The sequence below is a fragment of the Pogoniulus pusillus genome, chromosome 7, assembly GCF_015220805.1.
Source record: "Pogoniulus pusillus isolate bPogPus1 chromosome 7, bPogPus1.pri, whole genome shotgun sequence".
Classification (NCBI taxonomy): Eukaryota; Metazoa; Chordata; class Aves; order Piciformes; family Lybiidae; genus Pogoniulus; species Pogoniulus pusillus.
In genome coordinates this window covers 20,399,268-20,417,383 of record NC_087270.1, presented here as the reverse complement: position 1 = coordinate 20,417,383, position 18,116 = coordinate 20,399,268, and the positions used below count along the sequence as shown (strand labels likewise).

At 37.4% G+C, this 18,116-nt stretch overlaps 1 protein-coding gene across 7 annotated transcripts in view; it reads right to left on the bottom strand.

The window, feature by feature from the left end:
- The window catches only part of MACROD2 (mono-ADP ribosylhydrolase 2), a 1,034,078-nt gene that overhangs the window by 756,389 nt on the left and 259,573 nt on the right, over positions 1–18,116 (bottom strand). Inside the window, exon 3 of one of the 7 annotated variants that reach the window (XM_064146163.1) lies at positions 3,207–3,368. The exons of the other annotated variants lie outside the window; for them this stretch is intronic. Coding sequence (XP_064002233.1) covers positions 3,207–3,291 — 85 coding nt within the window. The 5' untranslated portion in view covers positions 3,292–3,368. The remainder of the gene's footprint in view (positions 1–3,206; positions 3,369–18,116) is intronic. 7 annotated transcript variants of the gene reach the window in all.

Genomic DNA, 18,116 nt, shown 5'->3' with positions numbered 1-18,116 from the left:
ACTTATTTACCGAATAGTGGATGGTTTTCTTATTTCTTGGGCCATAGTCACTTGTGCTAGTTTACTTTAAACATGAACCACAGAAGGAAGAAAATTTAATTGAGATACCCCTCAGCCTGAAATCACAGAAACATCCTCTCAATTTGGAGTGCTGTTTCCAACTAGATTAATTAACAGTGTTCATTATATAAAATTTGTCTCACGACAGGTAAATTCAATTGAATGCATCACTATGTATTCAAATGGAATAAGTACAGAGGAAGAAAAATATAAACACTAGATTAACTGGAAAATTATGTATGAATAGTTGTTGGGTATTGTTTTTTTCAGACAGCATTTTAACACAAGCCTGAGAACTAATTACCCATAAAAAGTCCCAAATGTTTTTTCCTTTTGTTAAGAAAACTGTAACAAATTGTATGTGCAACACATCTGAGAAAAAGACAACTGAAAACATCTTGGCAGGAAAAATAGGACAGATCTAGGACAAAATCAACATACAGCAATGTTGAAATATCAAATGATTCCCTCAACATACAGAAGTATCACACACATTAAGTACAGACATGACACAGACTCATACCAGAAATCAAATGCATTACTCTAAACAATATGTTAGATTGCCCAAATCTGCAAAAATATTAGAGGCATCAGCACAACCTTCACACCTAATTAACTGTTTATGGAGTGAAGGGGAAGAGCTGACATCATTAGACCCTACCTTCCATTTCCATTCCTGGATAGATCATCTCTGACACTAAAGTTCTGATTCCAAGGTAAATGGAAAAGCATTACACTAACCTAAGATACCTGTCAGATACATTCATAATGATCAAGGGAATTTAAATAACTGCATAACCATGAATTTAAAAAAACAAAACACCAAACAAAATGGAGAAAAAAAAAAAGAATAAAAACTCTAGAGCAAGTATTTATTTTAACATCAGAGAACACACAAGATAATGGAAAGTGTACTGGATACAAAATTGCCTTCCACAATACCCACTGTACTTGGGGTTTGATTTTTTTTGCAACATAATCACTGTGGGCAAAAGTCATTTTAAAAAGCAGAAGGACACAAAGCCTGATAATAGCTAGTGACCTTTGGAGTTAATGGAAGGCTCTGAATGCAAAAGTTGCATAGGGAACTTCTCTGAGCTGTTCAACACCCAGCCCTTCACAAGCTTGTACTCCAACGGTTTGTTCAATCAAGGCCCACACAAGCTTTTTTAACCTATGAGAAAGGTAAGCCTATAATTAATGAACTTATTACTTGCTTATCTGAGCTGGCTGCAATCCTCCTCATGCTCCATGAGTTGTGGGCAGGGATATTGAAGTACTAAGCACAGCTTAAAATTACAACCTAGTAGTTTTCAAGTAAGAAACAAAACATCCCACTCAAATGGCTATATTTACCAGTTTGGCAGTTCTGGTAATTCCCTTGCAAGCAACTTTATGTGTGTTCTAAAACACTATTAAAAGAGAGATAAGGAACAGAAGAACTAAAGAGATGGTTAATCTGCGCAGCATCATTATGTATTATTTAGTTTAATATCTTCTTGTCATAAATACTAAATCATTATGTGCCATTTTCTTCAAGAGAACATTGTAGTAAATTTGGTGTTGCAACAGAATCATTAAAATATAATAGTGTACACAGAAAAATTCTACTGATTAGCAAGCAAAAATATGTAATTATAGCCACAGTGTGGGACTCAGTTGGCTGGTATTTTAGTGCATACTGCTTTGTAAGACTACTGTGCTGCCAAAACTAATGAGGAAAATACTGAGTTGTTACTTCCAGTTGTACTAGAGGTTTTTGTCTTGATTTTATTGACATTTACAAAGTGATCATCACATGTAACAAACAAGCCATAGGGACAACACTGAGCTGCAATCTACAGTAATTAACGAGTAAACATCATCAATTCCATATTCCAATATTCCACAGATATGTAATGTATTAACTGAGTTTTTCAGAGGTAATTCTGTACAACAATTTATGCAAAGCATCTCAAGTTCTCCATAGTCTGAGCAATATTAATGAAATAATATCCAAGAGGTCTGAGAAATTACTTTAAAGGAAAAAAAGTGGCTCAACAGTAGCTCATAGAAGTGGTAGTAAGCACATTCAAAGGCACCTATGTCCAATATACAAAAATTGAGGTTTTAAAGAAACTAAATATGACAAGTAGAAAGACTGAACAATACATTATCCTGTGATATTTGCAATCATCCTTAAGCTTCCAAGGCTTCCTTTACAGCTTTCATTAACAGGAGAAAGAGGTAAGGTGTATTTCTAGCACTCTACAAGATGGAATGTTCCACTTCAAAAGGATTGCAAAGAAATAAAAATGGCAAATAATTAATCTGTTTCCAGAAAGTTACATCAGAACCTTTAAGCCAGGCTCATTAAATTTACTGATTTTTTAAACCATACATGGCTCATATCTAAAACACAACCTGATACCATTAGAACGAATAGTTATTGTAATACAAAGATTAAAGTGAGAGGACATGGTTGAAGATACTGAAGATCCAAAAACTGTACCAGTTATGGACCCTGGGCATAAAATCCACTTCTAGATCACCCTCCTTTCTGGAAACAGAATCTTTATTCATATTCTTTTGTTTTAACTGCACCACAACAGCTTAGGCAAATGGTGCAAAATGCAGGACAAATTTCAACATAATTCTTAACATTACTCAGCTCACTGTCAGAAAGTCTACTTTTGAAAATAGCTTTGCCTTCTGCTTTCATAGTAGTCAGAGGCTTGCAAATACAAAAACATACACAGGATTGTGAAAAGAGACTATGATCAATTTGAGAAGAAAGCCTGAGGAGGTATTGCGAACTGCCACCTACACAAGTGGTATATTGAAGCCCCATCTACATTTTTCCATTAAAATTTAGCACCTTGTGTACATCTTCATTAGGACCAGAAGACACCAGTAAGAGCACATCTGTGGAGCAAAACAGCTGGTGTTCAAAATCTGTTGTGTAAATACTAGACATATTTCAGATGGGGTTTGGTTGTAGGGAGGGGTTTGTTTGTTTGTTTCTCTGTATTTGTTTTTATTTTGAACTACTTCTTCTCTGATGTTAGGACTACTGCCTACTACTACTTTCCTGTGCAGTGAATTAGGGACAGAGCCTCCAGTTTAATTTTACCAAAACCAAACCTATCTCATGTGTTCCAAGATACCTGATGGTGCTAAATACCAAAGCAGTGAGGAGAGGCAGGGGATTTCCTTTAAAATATTGCTCCAGATATAAACAACAAGATACATGCCCACTTGAAGTATTTGGTTTAGCTTGAATGTATTTCAGGATTTCAGGATTTCCAGCAATGCCCAACTGTGTGTACCTGCAAATGAATCATAGGAGTAAAGATCCCATTTTCACAACCAAGTAGAACAAATTTTTGCATTGTAGGAGGGCAACAGCTTTGTTACCAAGCCCTAACAATCTGTGTGAATCAAACTTCAAAAGATCAAAGTAGCAATTCGCATCAAACTGGAATTCTGCATCAGCAACACATAGAAGTCAGCATGATAGGATATCCATCTCTTAAGGTTCTAGTTGTAAACAGGCACTAACAAACAGATGAGCAATAGCAGAACAATAACATTCACTCCAGGGTACAAGCATAAATAAGCCTTGTCTTAGAATGACTAATATGTTCTGCTTGCAGTGGATGATGTTCAAGGTGAAGAATTGGGAAGAAATGAGATTGAGGGAACAATGGAGAATCTCTTCCAGAGCACCAAGATGACTTAAATCATCTAATGTCATGGTTCCACTGATGGAAAAGTGATCAAGAAAAGTAACCCCCACCTTCATCATATCATGGGTAAAATTTTACACAGTTAAGTACTTGGAAATACACTTCTGAGTTCAAGCTGGATAAGCAAAAAGTGAACATGATGATGAAACAGTCTATAAGACAGACACTTTCCAGAAGATCTATGGTAAACTTACAATCCCACACTATAAATATTTCACATGTCAGTATTACCAGCATCACATAGTAAAGACGAGCTCATCATGGTCCTATGGAAAGATTATGTCTTTCACTCCAATAAATTGCTACCTTAAATATACTAGCTTTAATAGTAATAATACATTTTATTTTCAACATATAACCTTTCACTAAATGAGAGAAGAATGTAGTCTGAATTTGACCCTGGATGTCATGCAGTCCCACCCCCTGCTCAACTTTCCTTTACAAAACAAAAGCGTGGTTGAAATAGATCTGCCTTCCACCCTTCTGATGTGATGAAAACACACAGAAGTTGAGAAGCTGTTCTACCATCTAAAATCTTTTAGTTGTTATTATTTTTCCTAATTATGTTTATGCTCCAGGGTAAAACAACACCCAACACCTACATGTTATTGAAAAGAAATGTTTTTCAATTATTAAGATGGAAGAATGAAAGTTAAACAATAATTGGCACAAAAGGCTTACTTGAAAACAGTCCCAAGATGACACCTATTCAGTTTGGCCAGGCACCTACTTGGGGTGATAGCACGAACCACACAAAATAGGTGGGGCTAGAAGTATTAAGGAGGATGAAAGGTCTCAGCGGAGAGCTGATCTGAATACTACCATCAGACCTCCATTTGTGGAGGCTAGATTGCTATCTGTTACAGAGGACTGAGGTATGTGAGCAGAGGGCTGAGCCCAAAGATCCTTCACGAGGGATAGTCTAAAGCCTCAAATTTCTCCACATGTAGCATGGTGAGATTCAAAGAAAAAAGGGCAGATGTTCAGCAGAGAACTAGGGTTCTGATCTCCTCACATCCAGACTAATTCTTATTGCTTTTCCTTTTCAACAAGAGCGAATATGCTTTTCTACCTACCTCTTCTAATTAGGCCAGCTTCCTGATCTATTGACCTACTGCACAACATGACTTTAATTAGCTCACACTGGCATGCAATGCCCAAAACCTAAGTATTATTTTGCCTGGAAAAAAAAAAAATCTGTTTACCCATTGAAAATGTTTACATAAACAATCCAGCAAAAGCATTTTAAAAATACTGTTGTTCAAAATATAGTTGGTTACTAGTTTGACTGTTTTAAAAGTATGAGAGTGACATTCATGACCTTCTGAAAGGCAGTTTTCTCTACTGAACAGTGCTTCCCACTTGATCTTTTTGTTTAAAATTAATGGGATTTTTTTCTTTTGTCAAGTAACAAAATATTGTTCGTTCTCCATTAATGCCTTATGTGCACGTTGGCACAGACACAGGTATAACAAGAATTCCTGTTTTGACAGAAATCTCACTGAGCAATATTGTACAAACCAGACATGATGTGAAAGCAAGAGTTTTTATCATAGCACAACTATTCCTCAAGGCTTTACACAGCTTTTTTTTTCCCCATTTGATGATTGTATGTACTTCACAAAGTAGAGAGAAACCAAGTAGGAAAAGACAGAAAGAAAAACATAGTAAAATAAACCATCATATTTTCCATACCTTCCAAACCCTCCCTATATCTTCAGAAAGCCCAACATCTCCAGTCTTCCTTCACTTACTTTACAGTCAGTTCTTCCACACCTCCAGCCTGGACCTTTTTGGTTTGCTGGTAAGGTCAATGACAAATGTGCCACACTGAATAAGGAAGCACCAGCCTGCCACATGAATAGATGTTTGAGTCTCCCTGGATTTCTCCACCTTAGGAGAGGCCTCAGTATCAATCTGGACATAAGTTTCCAGAAATGTGCAGAAACCTACTTGTTTTGAAACTTGCAACCTTCTATCAAACACATCTGCAGATGACCATTAGATTAAATAGGAAATTAATAGTAAGCAACAGATGGCACACAGAAACCAGAATGAGGGTGTTTCTAAATCTGCAGACTAATCATACAGGATGTGGTATAAACAAAGCCAAAATTAATACTATCACATACTTCTTTTCCAGTTTGACAAGAAGTCCCTGACAAAATTGTCTTGGGCTTCAAGGATCCCCAGGTTTCACTACAATAATCTGCCCATCTATGAATGAGTAAGCAAAGTGTGCACACCTGTGGTCACAACATTTGTGAACTACAGCAAAGATGACGGATGTGACTGACAAGATGACTCAGTAAATATCAGAGTTTGAACTTCCACCTCTGGTGTTTATTAGTGGAACATTGACCAAGAAGCCGTCCAGTCTGAACATTTTCTCATGTTCAGCAGATTCCCTATCAAATATGAGACAACTCAGTGTTGCAAGCCTTACTACTTGAAAGCAACAAAACAGCTCCACAAGACAGCATTTGCACTTTTTATAGATGCCATAGAGTTAGTCATGGTGAAACTAATAATGTTCAGTTGATATTTCAAACAGATACCGCAGGAAAGCACAGCATAAAAAGGGAAAAGAAAAATCTTCAGATAGCCATGTTCAATCTTTTCCTTCTATTATTCATAAAGCCACAGGTTTTAAAGGAGAAGGCAATTATTAGGGGTTCTCAGAGAAACTTGGCCTAATTAAGTTTTAATTCGAACAGATCAGGCAGCATACTTCTTGCCCAAAACACGGAGCCACATTTTAACAGCATTTCGTGAGAACATAATGCCCCTCAGTAATTTCACGATGGACTTAATCTGACATTTGGCACTACCTGTACACTAGGCCCTCATGATTCAGAAGTCCAACCAGCCTCCTTGTCTACAGCAGGACCCCTGACAGTCACCTTGGCCACAGATGCCTCCAGAATCCTGAGAGGAATTCAAAAATCTTTGCAGTATAACTCCAGAATAGCTTGCTTTCTTCTTCTAAAAACTGTTTTCTACTCACTGGCCTCAAGACATGCTTGAACTTACACCAATGTAGAAGTACTTAAATAGCAAAATTGTATTATCTAGGGATTGATACCTTCAAAAACAACAAAGAAGCAGCAAAATAAGCCAGAGACTCTGCAGCAGGGGGAAGGAATAAATATAGAGATTTGCATATAAAGCTTTTTGTAGCACATAAACATTAGAACAAGCCAGAAAAACCAGCAGTTAGTGTCACTGTTCTCACTTCAATCAATACAGTCCCAAGGACAAAATAAGATCTTCCCATGATGCAGCAGACAATAAGAACAATTTCTTGCAATATGGAAGACTCCTTGAGTCAGATGAAAACTTCTCTCATGCTGCCATCAGTCTATCACACTCCTTAATAGCACTTTCTAAACATATTCTGGTCTTGAGCTTTGTGAAAGAGTTAAAATGGAAGCACTGAAAACACACTCAAAAAATAATGTCTGTACAGGACAGAGTCATCACTACAGGCAATTAGGTATTCATGGATTTGCTCCCATTTCTGCTGCAGAAGGTGTGATTGTTGTACTTACTGTTTTCTCCAATTCTTGTGCTCCATTTAGTTACACTAGTCTAGATACCGCTTCACTACACATCAAAATATAACCCGCTCCAAAGCAAAGCAGAAACGAGTTTACAAACTACAAAACAAGACATAATTTCTCAAAAGTCCCAAAATTTGCTACAATACCATATGGTACACTGCAGAGGGTAATTGTGGATATTTGAAACATCTCTTCAAAAATGAAGCTTTTGCCAGCATTCTCTCTTGAACGCTGAGACACATGGGTGAATGCACAAAAGCACCATGCTAACTGCAGTATTTAGTTTTCCCTGGCACAGAGATGGGAAAACAACAACATATCCTTTTTCCAACCCTAAATACCTGTGCTGCCAATGTCTCTCTTACATACATAGCTCTATAATCTTTCACTAAAGACTACAGTCAAACAGCATTGTTAAATAACCAAATGTGTTTTCTCTATCTTACTTTTGATTATTCAACATTAGCAGATAAATTGACAGTTATTAAGCAAATGATAAATGTTATCTGCTCATACAAAGAGCGCTTTAGTGAATCAAAACCATTAACAGTTCCCAAGAGCATAAATGTAATTCCTTTCTAACACTGAAAAGAACACTTTTAAAAAAAAAAAAAAAGTGTAGATGTTATTACAGCCAGGAATGTATGCAGAGATTCCTCAGAAGAGGCAAGGAACACTGCTGATCTAACACAGTACTGCTGAAAAGTCATTGTAAAAGGAAATTTCATGTGTGTAAGATCAGAAAACATGAACTTTGATTTATTTTCCTTGTGCCTCAGACCTTCTGTTAAGCTTCTACTCAATTTTATCAAGCTGAAGAAATACCACAAATTTCCACAAATTTTATGCATAAACATTCCCTTCTACAACGTTTAGCTACAGAATATTGTAAGTATCTTCTACCAAGTGCAAAGACCACTTAAGGAACGGGAATAGATGTACCTTTTCAACTATTCTGACATCAACTCAGAAGATTCAGGAACACTGAAGAAATTAGAGGGATGGATTTTAAAATTCTTCCAAGACAGGGAATGGTGACAATTGAAGAACCAATCTAGAAGATGTTCCACCTCTTTCTGATTTTTTTAGTCACAGTATTCTGGCATTACTCTCACATCTTTCAGGGAAAGAAATCAGATATATGCTGGGAGAGTATCAGCACTCTCTTTCTGCTTGGAGAAAAGTGTACCTCCTCACAGCTGCAAGATATCCCCTGTCCTCTGGGTGACTTCTTAACCTATCAACACCAAAGTTTACAAAATGCCCATCAACAAAAAACACCAAAGCCAAAGAAAAAAAAAAAAAAAACCTTTCCCTGTTGGTTTTGTTCTACCACACCTTTGATGCAAATGAGTGATCCGAGGTCTCAGGTCATAAAGGGAATATTCTAAAAGAGAATTTAGAGTATGGTTTTCCCAAAGAAAGGGAACAGAGGTACTTCTGAATAATGAGACAGGAAATGTGTAAATCCCATCTCACTTTCTCTTCTGGAGAGTTTAATAAAGCAGTGGTGTATTGTGGCACACCAACATATTTTGGCAGCTTTTGGAAAGATAGCACCTCCTAAGATGCGAGTACTGTATTTTACTGCACCCTGTCAGGTTAGATAAAAGCTGTCTGCAACTTTCATATTTTTCCTAGATGTAAGAGTTGCACAATATTGCTGAGGTGCTTTAGAACCATGCACACTAGCCTATCGTTATTGCCAAAGAGGTTTTCCTTAAAACTATATTTTCCTCCTCTGTCTAAAAGGTGCTCTGGCAACTTCACAAACACTCAAAAAAGCAACGTATTCTACAGCCTCTCTGCAACACACATGGAGACAGGGCTTCAAAAACTTCACTTGGGAAACCAAAGTCTTACAAATTCTTAGACTATTTATAAAACGACCTTCCTATAAAATGCTGGGATTTGCTTTCAGGTTTTGGGTTTTTTTTTTCACTTTCTCAGGTTTACATTTAGAAAATAAACATTCTTTAATAATTAAGTTCCCTCCTCCAAAAGTAGCCCTAAAGGACTAAGACAGAAAGTAAAAGGAACGGGGGAAAAGGAAAATAGGATCACACAGCAGCTACATTAATTATTTTAGCATGTTAAATATGAATGGAGAGGAAAGAAACTTCAGTTAACAGCAGTCTGATTATTCCAGTAGGGCCACTTCGTAGTAGTGATGGAAAGATAACACTTGCTTAACTAATGTTTGTACTTTACATTCCTCAGATAGAAGAAGTCTAGATACCCGAAGCACCATCATCATTACACTGGCTGCTACTATGACTTCTGTAAATAATTAAAGGCTGTGCTATTACTCCTGGTAAGCATATCGTCATATAACATCTGGGGGATGGGTGGAACAGACATGACCAATTCCTCTGTCCTCTATTTTATGCATGAGGAGTGATACTTCATCGTGTGGTCAGAGCTGAGGAATAGCTTGTAGCTGGTAATGTTTCCTGGAGAGGCTTCAGAGTTCCTTTTGTTTGGACAATGAGCGATAAATGAGCTCCAGAGGTAAGCTGCAACAATACAGGTCGAATTTCAAAGCAGCTTTTCTTCTAAAGAAATTGGCTTTGTTTACTTTGTTGGAAGCTTTTAAAAAACGTCTTCCAGTCCAGTGCTCCATACCTTCAGGGGACAATTACTGCTTTACCAGAAGCATTAATTAATTTTAATTACTCCTTCTGACAAATATTTTGCACAGAGTGCAATGCAGGTATGTTTTATTAACGATCCAGAAATCTAAGTATTTTACATTAGGGAAAAAAAAAATCTCTATTTTGTAACAACAATAACTGAAGTAGGAAAGACAAAAAATATTCATCACAAAATGCATAAAATACCAACTTAAACGCTAGAGAGGTTACTTTGTCAATTTCCTTGTTAGGACCATGACAATAAATGCAATTTACTTATTACTAAGATTGACTTAGTATCATTGAATCGTTTCAGTCAGAAAAGACTTCTAAAATCACTGAGTCCAACCACCAACCCAACAACAACCTGGAGTGCCATGTCCACACATTTTTTTAGTATCTCCAGGGTCGGTGACCTCACCATCTCCCTGGGCAGCCTGTTCTAATGCCTGACCACACTTTCGGTAAAGAAACATTTCCTAATACAAAATAAAATCCTTTCCAGGCACAACTAGAGACTGTTTCCTCTCATTCTATCACACGCTATTATGGAGGAGAGACCAACCACTACCTCACTCCAACCTCCTTTCAGGGACCTGTAGAGAGAAATGAGGTCTCCTCTCAGCCTCCCCTTCTCCAGACTAAACAATCCCAAGTTCTCCCAGCCATTCCTCATATGGCTTGTTCTTCAGGCCCTTCATCAGCTTCATTGCCCTTTCCAATGATTTGTTTCTGCCCAAATGATTTATGCCACTCGTCTCTCAGCTACCAACAGATAAAGGTGCAGGAAAGTTGAAAAGGCATGAAGTAAGAGAAAGTCTACTCCAGCACAGACAAGAAACACAGAGAAGTTAGGAGACATTTAAGTTATGAGAGACTGTCATTACTCTCAAGGGTGAGGTGATTCATTAAATGATCTTGGGCAGACACATCTGTCAATACTACATGCAAAAACATCATTTTAATAAAGGTCTTAGCGGATGTCCAGTGAGTTAACTGGTATTAAATCATGTATAAAGAATGTTCTTATTTCATCTGACACGTGTTTTCTTCCAGACAATTCATCTCACAGGAGGAACGCTAAATGCAATGATAAAATGTTTTCTTTCCATGTAGGAAAAGATTACCAGCAAGTTAGGAATTAACTTCCATTAGATTCTGACTGTACAGTAGTTAATTTTATATGGGGGTGTCACATTCCCCTTGTGATTATACTCCAATTAAATATGTATTTAATTAATCTAGAAGTTCTAGTACCAAGACACTGCTTTAAAAGAGCTAAAAACATGCATGCTATAAAAGCAGGAAAATGCCACCAAAAAAGCAAAAAGCAGCATGTTAATTACTTCACAAACCAGAGTTAATCAAGTTGGTGACACTCAGTGTGTCAGAAAGCATCTCTCTGTGCCTAACATGACCTTAAGACGTGGCTAAAGATTGAAGAATTACTAAGAGGAAAATAAAACAGAATTATCTCCTCCACATGCCACAGCACTGCAGAAAACTGGTTTATTCCACGGCTCAAGAACAGGAAGGTAGGAAAACTGAAATATGCTTCACAGCAGTTAGAATGAGTGGTCAGAGGAAAACTCTGAAGTTCCTGTAGTCCAGGCTCTCACCTCAGAGCAGGGCAATCTCCAGACACCAGGCCTGCTCAATTTACGCATATGACACTTGAGGTTTCTGAAAGGGAACTGGTTAGAAACACCTCACTTCAGAAGTGTGTCCTTATTCTCTCATTGCTGTTTTCGTGTTTTATTTCATGTCAGAGGTATCTGCACAGGGAGCTCTTCCAGTCACCTGGGAGACCAGAAAAGCATCTAGAAGGAAACAAATTGACTCCCCGAAGCCAAGGCAGGGAAAATCTTACACACTGATTCTGGCAGGTGACCTCCACCATGCTCCCCCCATCCACACCTAATTAGCAACATGATTCAAGCACCACACTTTCCATTAAGGTATGTGGAACATCTACCAAAGCTAGCGTCTTTTTTTTTCCCCTGTACGTTACAGACTTGGTAAGCCTGATTCTTTTTTTGCTAATGTATTTTCCTCACCTTACCACAACATTTGTGAATTATTTATTAACATGATTTTTGCAGAAAGCTTTCCTTTCAAATGAGAAATACCTGACTACTAAGATTACATTACATATAACAAGAGAGGAGTTTTCCACCCATTTGGGTTAGATATTAAATGCATGTTCTGTTCCTTTTCTGATTCAAGGCCAAACTGTCTTGTAGACACATCTTACAATACTACTCGTGAGTCAATTTAAATGCAGGTATTACCTAGTTTCAATGAAAACAAATACAATCATTTAATACAAACAGCTATAACATAATGAATAGTACATTTAAGAAGATCATGCTAGTGAAATAATTTATATTGTATACTAAATAAAAAGGTTCATACTTCAAGAGCTCTTGAAACATTACTTTCCTCATGATGAATTACAATGCAATTTTCTAGCCAACTAATTTCACTCAAGAAGATAATGACTTGAGCAAAAGGCTAATCAACTGCCAATCAGGATTCCTTGAAGCACAGAATGTCAAATATTGAAGCAATTTTTTTGCAAGTCATAAAAGCACTTAAATTCCATGATATGTCATAAAAGCTGTGAGCAAAATCTGAAGTTGATGAAGCATTCTTAGTTCTCCGGTGATATATCTAAACAAACAAGTTTCAACTTTAACAGAATCTTCCATTAATATTCATATCTATTACAGAAGCACCATCGTTACACAATTAGCTGTGTAAATGTCAGTCAGAGAACTAAACAGATTAATCATCCAGGTTGTTTTCTCTACCGGGTGTCTGAATTGTCAGTGTTATTTAATTTCTTCAAGACTGTAGGGTGAGAAGATTTTTTTTTTTTTTAAATCTTCACTTATAGCTTTTTAACATGATAGAAAGTGCTAATTGATCATGACAATTTATTGCTAGTTGAAATCCACTTCGGTTTTGTGTCCTGTAACATTCCACTTACACCTAAAGCTTTGTGGAAAGACATAAATTGTTTTTGTCTTTTCTTCATGAGACACACAGGTCACTGTCTTTTATGTGTAGATAAACAGTATTCTCTGAAGGCAAGAGTTAGTTATTTTTATGTAGCTTGTTTCTTCCTTGCTATTTTTAAAGTCAATAATTAATACATTGTCTGGACTTCTATTTCATCATCTTGTATATTTTTATGGAGAAAAGGTGAGGCAACTCTATCACCCACTTGATCTTGTTATGAAGTTTTAAATTGGTATGTACTGCTTGAGCAGAGTGTTAACATTGAAGAATAGAAAGTGATCTCTTTAAGCCATCTAAATCAACAGTGTTTTCAAACTCCAAAATTTTTGGACACCAGGAAAGGAGAAAAGCAGACAGTGCAGTCTCATACCCTAAAAAATAAAATGTCTTTCTGATAATTGAATACACTATGTAGAATCTCAGAAGGCACTGGAGAAAAAGGGTCAGAGATTACAGATTAAATCAAACATGTTTAAAGTGGACATTGTTTGACAAGCTAAACTATTATAAAGATTTATTTTTGGTCCTTACAGAATTAAGGTCCATATCTAAATATAAGAAACCCAAGTCATCAAATATTTTACTAGACTGCAATTTTTCACCCTGCTTCCAAAATCTCCTTACAGTACAATGCCTGTATTGATTTACACAGTTCCTGTGATGAGCTTAAAAAGCAGTGGATGTGATGTACAACATGTAACTGAAGCCCACACTAAGCACGGATGACTCCCTTGACCACGCACCATGGTTTAACCCCAGCCTTGCCCTTCCCTTAATCAGTGAGCACTTCAGGGAAGGGATGATCTTGCCTTATTCCATGCTGGCCTCAAGAGAGAACAACAGTGCTAGAGTCACTTATTAGAGCTATATTTTAAAAAGAAATTTAAATCCTTATTGGACATAACAGGCAATTAAGCAATAGGATACAAGGGTTTGCCGGCTGTGATGGTTTGGGAGTTACCTGTCCCCCACTCTTATAAACTCACCCAGACTAGACTCAGCTGGCTGGAAGTTAAGGAATGAAGCTTTATATTTACCACTTAGCACAATACACAAGCAGATATTTACAATAAATCACAAATATATACAGCTATATACAGAAATATGCAAGTTAAAAGTAATACACATACACAATACGCCTCCCAGAAATCTGAGTCCCCAGGAAGGGAAAAAATGTACTAAAAAAGTGGTCAGGCATTAAAATAGGTTCCCAGCAAAGTGGTGGAGTCCCTGTCCCTGGAGGGGTTTGATAAAAGCGTGGACATCGCACTTTGGGATGTAGTTTAACGGTCATGGTGGTGTTGCGTCAACAGTAGGATTCCATGATCTTGGAGATCTTTTCCAATCAAAACGATTCAATGATTCCATGACAATAAATGTATATGTACACAGACATAGACAATAATTTAGGAAGACAAAGATATAAAAGCAGTCCTTCCCAAGATCCCATGCCTTACTTAGACCTCCACCTCTTCTTAGAAAAATTATCTCTCAATGAAACTACTTAAATGTCTCGTTAAGATTTTTACCTCCTTTCTATCTCTCAATCATCTTGAAAACAATCAGTTTGTTTCAGTGAGGGAGGAGGAAAAACTAAGTGCTGAACGGCCATACCACCTTCTGACTGGCCTCCCCAAATCCCCTAAGTCTGCAGAAAGCTATCGAGTGCTGACAGAGTCAATCAGCTAAGTATCCAGTTAAAGTTAATGTATTAGTACAAAGTCACAGTGGCCAAGCAAGCACAGAGAGCACACAGCTGGAGAAAGCCACTTCTGAACGTTGACCTGCCCAGTGTACATCCTTGCACCTCAGGAATTAAGATTGCAGACTGAGAGGAAAAACAAGACTGCAAAAATCCAAACCTCTACAGGCAGTAAAACTATAAAATGAGTTACAGCACTATGAGCATACTAAGATGCTACGTGTTCTATATTCTTTGGATCTTAACTCTAAGAACATCCCTCTGTCTCGCCAAACACTTGTTGAATGCTTAAGTATTTTAACATATCAAGTTTATTAGATCACTGTTTGGAAGTTTTTCCAAGAAAGCAGATCTGGTAAAGCAATCACTATTTCAGGGAGTGTAGCTGAGCTGTGGAAAGCCAGATGTGCGAGAAAAGTTTGACATATTTTAAAGCAGTCAGTGGAAGGGCAGAGCAGAAGAACAAGATAAGAAATAACTTAGACAAAAATCTAGATTTTGGGAAATCAGGACAGAAGCAAAAAGGTTTTCCAAGGCACATCAGACCTAATAAAATTAGACTATGCAAGACGGGAGTCATTTTCTAATCATATATATGAACACTGTAGATTAAAAAAAAACCAACATAGCCCAACAGCACAGTGCACTGTTTCCAGATGTTTGTGTACTTCTCTCATGTTTTGTTTTCCTGACTCAAGAAAAGAGGACATTTTCAAAAAGTATCTGAACCAAATTCCTAATCTGCATCCATACAGAAGTAAACCAAAGTAATTTTTACATTGTAAAGTTCAGTCTCCTTCTTCTCAAAATTCTAAGTTTATACAGGATTATCTGTTAAGATACATCCTGGGTGGAGGGGAAGGAGTTAGAGCAACAAAAAGTACAAGATCTTTCAGAACAGACAAAAGCGTATCCAGGAAGAGACAATGCAATACAGCTTTGCAGTTGACTGTCAGAACATACTGAACCCCAGCTCAGGCTTTTCCATAGCACTGCTGAAAATTACTTGCACACAAACAATTTAAAAAGACTGTGATGAGACTTGTTATGCAGATATTAAGAAATCACAGAGGGTTTTTCCTCATATATATTATATGTGTACATAACTGCTCTGTTCCTGGATCATTTCAGGAAAAAGTGAATCGCATGTGATCTGCATGAGTTTATACAGCCACATACACTGACTGCATCTCACTTATTAATGCACATTTTGACTGCTTTTATAATTTCTGAGGGAAATGCTCCAGACTCCCTAGAAACCTAAAAGCTGATGCTGGAGCAATCTTTATGCACAAGAACAAAGTATCTTTACGCACAGAAAATGTTAGCTTTCAAAGCTAGAAAGAAATATAGATGGTGAGAATATTGCTGCTACATCACCTGCCTTCAGAAAAAAAAAAAAAAAAAAAAAAAAAAAAAAGCAAAGAAAAACTATTTAAGATGGAAATCTTCTGAAATCCATGGGGTACTTTAACCAAGAAACAGGACACTGGCTTTTCCTGCTTGTTTAAGCCCTGTAAAACATCATTTTCTATCCTTCCCAGATTCCGATGTCATACACATTTATACTGACACTTTCTCCTTCCATTTTCCTGTCTCCACCTCAGCACTTCTGACAAAAGAATGGCTTTTGCCATCTGTCTCACTCTGCTTCTGCCACCAGGGAACAATGTCACTGACTAAGCCTCATATTAAATGCCATAAAGATCTAGTGAGCCATGGAACCTTGATGATTCAGGGACAACAGAGCGGTGTGCACCCTATTAGCATGATACTGCTGCCTGGCCTTGCAATACAAAGACAGAAAGGGCACGTATGCCCCACAGACACATTGTTGTATGTACTGTGTTGAAAACAGCAAGATTCCAAGACTGCATGAAGGGGCTGTCATAAACAAATGGTTTTCAAGTCAACTGGTGGGGTTTATCATACTTCCAATTTGTTACTGATATGTGAGGCTCTTTTCTCTTGCGTGTGATGTAGCACAGTAATTATGAATGTGATACAAACACAAGCCCTGCCCTAAACAGCTTTAAAACACCTTTCTGCGCTGACCCTCATCAGTGCCCAGGGCTTTCAGGGCCCAGGCTGCATGCTTTAGCTTTGCACACAACACCGAGGGGGCACAGGCAATTTTGTGAACAGGCTGGAGGCAGACCTAGTAACATCTCCACCAGCAAACTCAGAAGAGCCACATTGAATGTCAGCCAATAAAAGCTACGTAATATAATTTTTATTTCTTCCTTATTATTTTTCCTCACGATGACTTATCAACTTCTTGTCTATCACTATGTAAGTTAACCCTCTTTTAAATCAATACCTAACTACATTATGTAGAAAATACAAACTTGTTGTTAATGGCCCATTGCTGGAAGTTAAATACTTAATAACTGAGCTCTGTGTTAATTTGTGCTTAAACTGGCTGCCTCTTGATGATCAAGCAGCTCGGCAGATAATTTTCAGCACGAAGCCTCATTAACAAAGTGAAACACTAAACAAATCTAATATATATATTTTAAATTTCTTTTCATGGTTATAAAAGCAAGAGATCTACATGCTGCTGCCAGAAGCCCATGAGTGCAGTTCTTGCTGTAGATAATGTTCTCTTTTCTGCTTTCTCAAAAAACTCACTGATCTACTTTACGATTTGAAGTCTAGATTAAAGTGCCTGAGTAGTCTGTCTCACAACCCCACACTTCATTTTAAAATGCAGGCAATTTAGGAATAACAAAATTGTAAGTGGTCAAAACACGTGGTGTATAAAGAATCATAAACTTTGGGATCAGTTCTGGGTATATTACAAGAAGCTTTATAGCACTGTCCTACAATGTGATAGGAGAGAAAAGCTCTGTGAGGCCAAGATGAGGCAGCAACAGTCACATTCTCTATTTACAATAAGCAGAAATGTCAAAACTTCTCTTCCATTTATGGCCCTTCCACCTTCAGTTCACATGCAAAAATCTTTCAGTCACATCAACAGTGCTTTGAGGCAGCTGCATCTGTGGAATGCTTTCTTACAGTCCTCAGTTCTCAACAAGGCACAGCGCTGGAAGTTCATTCTGGACATCATTCAAATGGGGTAGCAGAAGATATAATGCCTGTTAGAGGCTTTGGGGCAAAACTCCTACTGACTGCAGAGGTAACAAAGCAGCCATACACAGAAATTAACAGTGAAGTAATGCATTTCCATCCCTCCAGTAAAGTAAAAATGTGTTTTGGTAAGGATTATCCCTATGCAGCATATAACAAAAACAGTAAAATAACCAAAGGAAACCAATTATTTCAGATACTTTAGGAGAAATGTCTGCCTCCCCCACAACACATAAGCTAAGGACAGAGCCAAGAAAGCACTGAAATTGCATACATTTGCTTGGCACATCACGAGTACGTGAAAAACAGACACTAC